General features: G+C 41.7%; 1 protein-coding gene across 1 annotated transcript; it reads right to left on the bottom strand.

Moving 5' to 3' along the window:
- On the bottom strand, positions 1 to 2,499 carry LOC125736710 (ileal sodium/bile acid cotransporter-like). The gene is made up of 6 exons (XM_049006333.1): positions 2,111 to 2,499; positions 1,910 to 2,028; positions 1,733 to 1,821; positions 1,442 to 1,617; positions 924 to 1,081; positions 1 to 158 (listed from the first exon to the last, which is right to left on the bottom strand). Exons 1-6 carry the CDS (start codon positions 2,497 to 2,499, stop codon positions 1 to 3), a joined length of 1,089 nt encoding a protein of 362 aa, XP_048862290.1.
- Between the last annotated feature and the right edge of the window lie 5,998 nt (positions 2,500 to 8,497).

Raw genomic sequence — 8,497 nt, 5'->3', positions numbered from 1 at the left:
TCACAGGTGGGTTAGTTTGGCCCCAGTGTTTCCATTCTCATCATACTCAAAGCCACCATTCTCCAGAGAAAAGTCTTGCTTATCTTTCACTGCAGACTCCGCACTGCAGCTGCTCTGCTCAGCTCCTCCCTCATACCTTCTCTTGTATACCTGATATACTGACATAGGTATAAAGCTGTTAAAAATCCATTTTTATACACCTGATCAGCTGAAACAGGTAAAACAAACAATGGTTAATTTTCATCATCACCCATATGACAAATATTAGACTCAAACCAAATTTAACTTTGAACAATAGAGGTAACAAGCCATTTTGATGCATTTTTCTGCATCTTAAATTAAATATCATGGCTGTCTGATATGCCGATACTATATTTACTTTTTCACATCCCAAATATTTCTTGGTTCACTTGTTTAGCAGATGCTTTGCGTGAAAGCAACATATGATCAGAGTTCAGAATTCAGGTCCAGAGAGTAAAAATCCAGACCGAGATTTTGTTTCAACCAACCAGTTGAGTACTATGTGACTGCGATTCTTTATGCTGAACTGGTTGGTTGAAACAAAATGTTGGTCTGGACTTTTACTCTCTGGACTTGAATTACCCAACTCTGCATACGTTTGAGAAAGAAGGGTCAGCCAGTCCCTGGAGCAATTAGGGGTCAAGGGCCTCGCTCAAGGGCCTCGCTCAAGGGCCTCGCTCAAGGGTCCTCCAACAGTGACAGTAACTTTTTCAGTAATGGGATGTGAACCAGTGACCATCCAGTCACAATCACAGACTCCACACCCACAGAGCCACCCAGTTTTTGAATGCGACTAGAAGCCTAAACATAACTTTAGAAATCATTAATGCTTGTATAAATTCAAGAGACTGGCATTTAGTTGCATGTAACCCTGTTGGAGACACTGTGCATGAGTAACTCACCAGCCATGGCGCCCATAGCCATCAGCAGCTGGAATATGCCGTAGATGAGCGGGAAGGCAAACATGACCTCCAGCTCCTCCGTTTTGAAGGACAGGTGTACAATGGTGCTGCACAGCTGGGCATTCTGGAAGCCCGTCTCCAGTGCGATGGTGCGACACCTGGACGCAGAAGAACCACGTGACCAAACAGTTCCACTATACATCAGTAGTGAAATGCAGTGTTGGGGAAGTTACTCTATTACAGATAGGAGAGGAAAGTTCAGGTCCAGAAAGTACAAATCCAGACCAAGGTTTTGTTTCAACTAAGCAGTTGAGTACTTTGTGACTGCGACTCTTCATAATCAAATGGTTGACTGAAACAAAAATTTGGTCTGTATTTGTACTTTCTAGACCAGAACTTTCCTCCTCTGTCTGTAATGGATTACTTTTGTTGAGTAACTATCCCAACACTGGTGAAGTGCTACATGTATACCATACTCAAGACCTGCATAGACCTGATTCTGTGTAGCGGGTAGTTACCTGTACCAAGGCTGTCCCACAAATCGAGCCAGCAGGAATCCCAGGCCAAAACCCACCAAGGGGTAAACAGCTCCGATTATCCACAGAGAGGGTGAGATGACCCAGGATGACTGGTACAGCAGGCCGCCCACCATGGCGATAATGACGATGAGAATGATGCCCATGATGGAACCGACCTTTAGCATCACAGAGACAGAGACACTCAAACCACCTGCTCCCAAAAGAAAAAACACGAACACGCATCCAAACCCCCCCCTCCACCTCGCCGACACACCCCACTAGTAATCTTACTTTGAGGATCTTTTTTGCTGCTCTCGGCCACCTGCTTTTCACGTACATTCCACAGGCAATGGGGACCAGGAGCGAAACCAGCATTATGCCTGGACATATGACATAGTTTGCTTGTCAGCTGCAGCAGCGTTGTGCTCTGGTTTGATTTTATGGATTGTTTGTTAGCGGAGGGCTAACCTATGCTCTGATAAGGGATCTGGATGGTACCAGCAGTGGTCCAGGTGGAGGTGTAGATGAGCAGACACAGAGGCATCATACCCAAAGCCAGAATGGAGGAGCAGGCAGTCATGCTAATACTAAACACAGAGACACGCAACTTGACTGTTTGTTTCTGTGATCCAAGTTTTTCCCCAGCCGAAGATCTTCACGCTTGCTCACCTGAGATCCATGTCACCATCCATCCAGCAGGCCAGAATGTTGGAGCTCGACCCCCCAGGACAGCAGCCCATAATGAGAATGACCACTGCCTGAAGAGGCAACACATCAAAGGCTAGCGCCAGGGCAAAAGCTGAGAAGGGCATAATGCCAAACTGGCACAGGAAGCCCACGACGATACCCCAGGGCCGACGAATATGGCTCCATAGCTTGGCAACTTCCACGGTGCAGCCCATGGCGAACATGACCAAGCCCATCATCACTGTCATGACCACACTCAGGACTGAGCTCAGGATCTCGTTGAAGTTGTTGGGGGGCTCCAGGCAGGAGATTCCCTCACAGACAGTGGAGTTACCCGGGCACCCGGGTGGAAAGACGTCATTTGAAGACATTCCGAAGCTCTCACTGAAGTGGAAACCACATTAAGAAACTGGAAGCAATGAGTTGAGCTCAGAGCCAGTTAGAGATCTCACACGCATACAGCAAAAACATTCACACATCCACCACACACTCAGCACACACAGCACATACGCTTTTTGGCAAAACACACACCTCTGAAGCTACAGGTTTAAAATCTTCTCACAGGCACTTATATCAGACTGAAAAGTCATTGCCACTAAAAATTAACTTGTATATGTACTTTTATGAGGCTAATTATAGGTAAATTGAATGTCACTGTATCGAATTTAGGTACAATAAATTGTATTGCCATGTCTTATTTTTTTATCACCTTTGCCCTTAAGTTTTACAGTGGTTTTACTGTCTTTGCGGCTCGCAAGTGACATTTTGGCACCAAACTATTTGACCGTTGCTTACATCATTTTGCCGGAAGGGAAGGTCCTTAAAACCCACAAATCAAAATGTACTTGCGTATATAGCAGGGGAGGCAACATGAGTGTGGCCCTCGGCATCTTGCACGTGGAAGTTAAACTTTAAATCTGGTGACAGTTGGTATCTCCGCAATGCAGCCCAACCTTCCCATGACCTGCTGTGTTCTGACATTTTGCAGCAAATTGTTACCACTTTCACTGCCTTTTGAATTAGCATTATCTGCTTTTCGATTAACGACAGCCAACATGCTTACATCTTATATTACCGCTTAATTCGATCCCCTTTTGAACGCACTATTTTGTGCAAAGTTTCCATGGTGACGTTTTTGCGTTCAATCTGAGTCTCAGACTCAGTCTAGGGTAACTTCCGTTTCACTTTTTTAATGGCCTATTTCATGTAGGATGTATGTAACCTGAACTCTTATGATGTTCATAACCACAGCATTGCTAAGTACCTCACTACTAGCTAACATCTACTTACATGTGCAAGTGGTGCCTGTAAGATATTTATAATATTAATATAATATATTAATTTATTAATTAATATTGATTTATTGTATATAAGAGGGGCTCCTATCTTAACTGTGCCTTTGATCAGGCATGTTGACTGCCCCTGTTTTAATGTCATGTATATATTACGTTTATATGTCTTAGTATATACAGCTCTGGAAAAAAATGAGATCATTCTATATATTTTTTTTAATCTGCATTTTAAAATCCTGGTTTAATCCTGGCACTGCTGGCAGAAGGCTACAGGCTCAAAGTTTGTAAGGCAGCAGTACACAAGAAAAAGGTGAAGCAGGAGACACTGGGAACAGGCAGAAACCAGGGAAAGAAGGAGGAAGTGACTTTCCAATGCCGGAGATGACCGTTAGCTTATCCAGCAGTGCCTCATGAATCAGAGGATGACCTCAAGTGACCTTCGAAAGGAATGGGAGACATTAAGTGGTGTGAAGTGCACTGCTAGGACAGTATGTATCAGGCTCCTAGATGCAGGATTGAAGTCCCACAAAGAAAGGAAGAAGCCCTTCATAGATAAGAAGCAGGGAAGAGCTAGGCTGAAGTTTGCAAAATGATGCATATTTCGACACGGGCGCATGTCCGTTAACTGAGAAATGAGTGAAACTGAAAATCTTGCTGTGGTTTCCTATGGTTTTTCCAGAGATGTTTATATTCATAAATTCACATTTTCTTTATTAACTTATTGCTTTTCATTTGCATTGTAACCATTTACCTCAGGCTATGACTCCACGCATCATATATATCTGAAGCTAACAGTAAAACATACTTTGTCATATTCACACTTACGGACAATTTCGGTAAAGAAGATGAATGAATAAATGGATGAATTCCTTTTTCAAATGAAATCCCCAAGAATCACCACATCTATCCCTGAATTAAACAAAAACGGCAACATATAAGATACACCCTGCAATGAGCTTACTGCTGCCTTTGTCCCTCTGCTTTGGATGTGGTCAGTGTCAACAAGTATTTCATGTGCGGTAAAATCATCATTTTCAGTCTGAGTCTTTTTGATGATTTGAAAGCTACAACCTCATCCAGTGTTTCACACAGCGACAGTCAGGCATCTCTGTCACTTGTTTCATCAAATTCCCTTCTGTATATCTCAGTGTCTTTGTGTCAAAGTGTATGTCTCCTACTGTGTCCCGGAATTCTGAATGTCCTCGACTGCTCTCCCCCTTGCATCTTTGAGATATGAAACAGCACACAGTTAGTAATGATTGCAGGACATTAACATGCATGGTGCTACATTCCTATCTTTATTAGTGAACATGTGGATCTGTTTAATGAGCGTGCTGAGCAGTGTGCACACGTGTGAGTTGTGAAGCGAGCTCAATCACTTCGGGTGACTTACTCTTAATGACAAAATAATGCATAAAATACAAACAAGTTTTCAATTATATAGTGCATATAAACAAAATAGCGACGAAATGCTGAAACTATTGTATCTTGGGTTATTGTCTTAGATGGTATTTAATTAGATAAATCGAGGTTAAACAAGGTAACGATTCTATGGTTTGAACTTCGCTCATTTCAGTTGCGTTTTTGCTCAATTATAATGAAATGGCTCCGAGATAATAAATGGTCATATAAGAGTCATATAAGAGTCATGTAAGAGTCATATAAAATAAAGTTCTTTTGCCACCTGTTGTCCAGGGTAGTAGGTTGTCACTTGATTTCCCCCCACCCCCGGCCCACCACCTGCCTCAGCAAATTGTATCACTGGAGCCTACAGATTAGCTGTCGCATGGACACTGGTCTAGCAGAGTCCATTATCCAGCAGAATAATGTGAGAGACTGCATTTGTAGGGACACTTCAGAATGACATTAGCAAATCCAATGAATGAGAGTTAAATGCTTTCAGAGCATTGAATCAAAGAGTAATCCGAGATATTGTGCATGCAATTAGAGCTAAAGCCTCGGGATCAATAAGCAGGCTAAAATCTTATTGGATTTCTAATTCTTTACATCCCTGCTCAATATCTAGTGTGAGAAACAGTTGTTCATACAAAAACAAAGTAAGAATGATGCTCTTACAGCACCATGGAAACAGCTCTCTCCACTTGATGTGTGGTCTTTAAAAAAAACCGCTTGATGGGAATCTCTCTATAAAAACCTCAGTCGGCAGGTAGGAGATCCAGCCTGCAGCTCCAGGGGAGTTTCTCAGGTAGCTAAAGCAGAAGATCAGCAGCTGCTAAGCCAGGATTACAGTATATGTATAAGAATGTCAATAGGCAGGTTTATTTCCTTTCTTTCGTATCAGTGGTATATATCCAATGCCCGATCATGCCTGTCAATATGTCATCTATCATCAAAGCCAGAATTCAAGGTATAGAGGAACTTCCGTAACAGAAACACATCTTCACAAATCAGAACATTTCAGGTTTTCACCTTACTGTCACGATCTGTCTCAGTCGGCCCTGTCACGTTCCAGTTTGACCAACAGAGGTCTCTGCTGGCCATCCTGTTTCCTTCCCCTCTTGTTCCTGATTACCCTCACCTACTTCCTATTACATGTAGTTCCTAGTGTTTGCAGTAGTCAATGGCCTGCACCTGTCCCTCTTGTAGCATTCCTTATTAGTGTGCCTGCTCTTGCCTTTGTCCTGGTTTTTTCTCCTTCCCCGCCAAATCAGAAGTCAGAGGTCCGCTTGTGAAATATCCAGAATTCAGTCTTTATTGCAACAAAGAAGTTACAACCAAGGCTGGACACGTAAATGTGTGTCCAGTACTGTTTTATACCAATTTTTATATAAGTTCTTATTATTTAACAATATCTCGTCACTTAAGCATCATCATTCCTTCAGCCATTCACAATAATTGTTTTTTCCCTTAATCCACACCCCTAGGTGATAAGTTTGTCCATCATTTCTTTTACCGTTTGGTCTCTCGGCTGAACATAATGGTGGCGCGAGCAGCTCCACTTGGTTTTTTAAAAATGCTCAGCCGTGAACTTCTGGTGAACTCAGGCGAATCCCTTCCTTCAGTAGTAAACCTTGGCAGTTTCAGCCTTTTACACATTGTCTAACTAGAAGGTTGATAATATATATATATTGTCCTTTAACATAGTGATAAAATATACGCTAATAAAAGTGAATATTCATAGATTCAGGACTAACATAAAGTAGCTAACAGAATCTCAGACTAACAAAAGGTGCAAATACATACTCAGTTGATTACATTGTGTTGATTACATTATAATGTTTACATTGTAATGATTACATCATGGATATTTGGCATACTTTTTAATAATATCATAACACTTGTATTCTACATTATATAGTGCTAAATAATATTCCATACCTTGTTCTTTTGTTGTTCATTGTAAATGTTAGTGTTCTGTGTTTGTTCCAGCTTGTGGGTAGTTTACATTAGTATTCTCAGTTACGGTGTGCCTTGTTATTCCCTGTATTTAGGTCAGCCCTGGTTCCTCTTGAGTTACCATCCCTGCATCCTATTTTGACCCCCTCACGGCCCTTTTGCTTGTTACCTAGTGTGTATTCCCGTCTTTCAGTGAAGTCCCTTTCCATTATCTCAAGCTGCGTTCGGATCACACCTCCTTCTCCATCTGCAGTTGTAACCGCTCACTCATAAAGTTCTAAGCTGCTAGGCTCTTTCAATGCTGAACTCTATGAGAACCAAACTGGGGAAAATCTCAGCAGCATAACACATTGGACTGGTAGCCCTATTTCATACATTAACTGATGGGGGCCAGTAACATGGTGACCCAGTGGGAAGTACTGTTGCCTCCCACCGCCAAGGTTAAGGGTGTGAATTCCGCCTCTGCTCCGTAGTTTGCATATGTACTCTCTGTTGTGTGCCTTTCCTCAGGCTTTCCTTCTGTTGTCCAAAGTCTTGCAATTAGGTTAATTGCCCATGGCGCGTATGAAGTGATGGACTGGCATTGCATCAGAATATACCCCTGCTGTGTATTCTGTGAATGGGATAAATTGTTCAATGGAAATAACGGCTTTATTTCTTATATCAGATGATCTTGAAAGGAGGGAGAGACACTGGTTGCCCATGTAAGATGAAAACCATTTCCTTTTTCTCCTAAAAACCTAGAGAAGAATTCCAGCTTGGTGTCGTGTCTTTGATTTTTTTATGTCTGCTACAGACATAAAATATCTGCTTGTAACCTCAAACCATGTTCCAATGAATTTTTCTAACTGTGAGCCTTATAGTTTAACTAAAACACTACGTCGCAGGAAACATCACAGACCCGAAACCATTTTACCACTAAAAACAATACAAAGACTGTAAACATATATTGAAAGATCAATCATTTAGCCTGTTTTATTGATTATGACAGACGGTGTGAAACAATGGTATCAACTGCTCGTACATTTTCATGGATAAGCTTTTTTCCCCAGAGGTAGAGATAATAAATCTGTGTCAGGATGCATACCGAAGGAACTGATACAAATGATTACAAATGAATACATCCACAGATAAATATAGTGCTTTACAATGGGGTTTAAAATGAGCTGTTGTAGACGGGAATACAGGAGTTGAACAGAAATGCATCTCTCCGTCGCCCACATCTTTCTAAAACGCTCTGCTGAAATGAAACTCAAGCCTGGCATTCTGATAAGTGATTTAGCTTCAGATGCCAAGAATAGAAGCATCCAGCTTTGATACTTTACAAAGAACAAGGCAGGTGTGAAACTGTAATGCAAAAGAGGCATTCATTCAGCAAACATTAATTTCTGAGGCAAATATGGACACTACAGTTTAATCAAAAAGTAGAGGGATACTTCCTGGTGCATTGAAGATTGTGAATATATATTAAGAGTGGAGATACAGAAAATGTGCTCAACTTGTTTTGTGCATAAGTCACCTGCAGGGGGCAGTTTAGCACTGGCAGTACATTTATTCCAGCAATTGATTCTAGCAGCAGAGTTTTTGTGAGACTGATGTCTGGCTTAAGTGACAGTGAGTTTTTACTAGGTGGATTAGGGTTAGGGTTAGCCTCACCCAATGATATTCGTAGCTCTTCACATTTAAGCATAGTCTTAGAGACTAGTTACACATTAAGTGC

Source organism: Brienomyrus brachyistius, chromosome 1 (assembly GCF_023856365.1).
Source record: "Brienomyrus brachyistius isolate T26 chromosome 1, BBRACH_0.4, whole genome shotgun sequence".
Taxonomy (NCBI): domain Eukaryota; kingdom Metazoa; phylum Chordata; class Actinopteri; order Osteoglossiformes; family Mormyridae; genus Brienomyrus; species Brienomyrus brachyistius.
The sequence above is the reverse complement of the archived record's forward strand: the minus strand, read 5'-3'. Positions and strand labels throughout refer to the sequence as shown.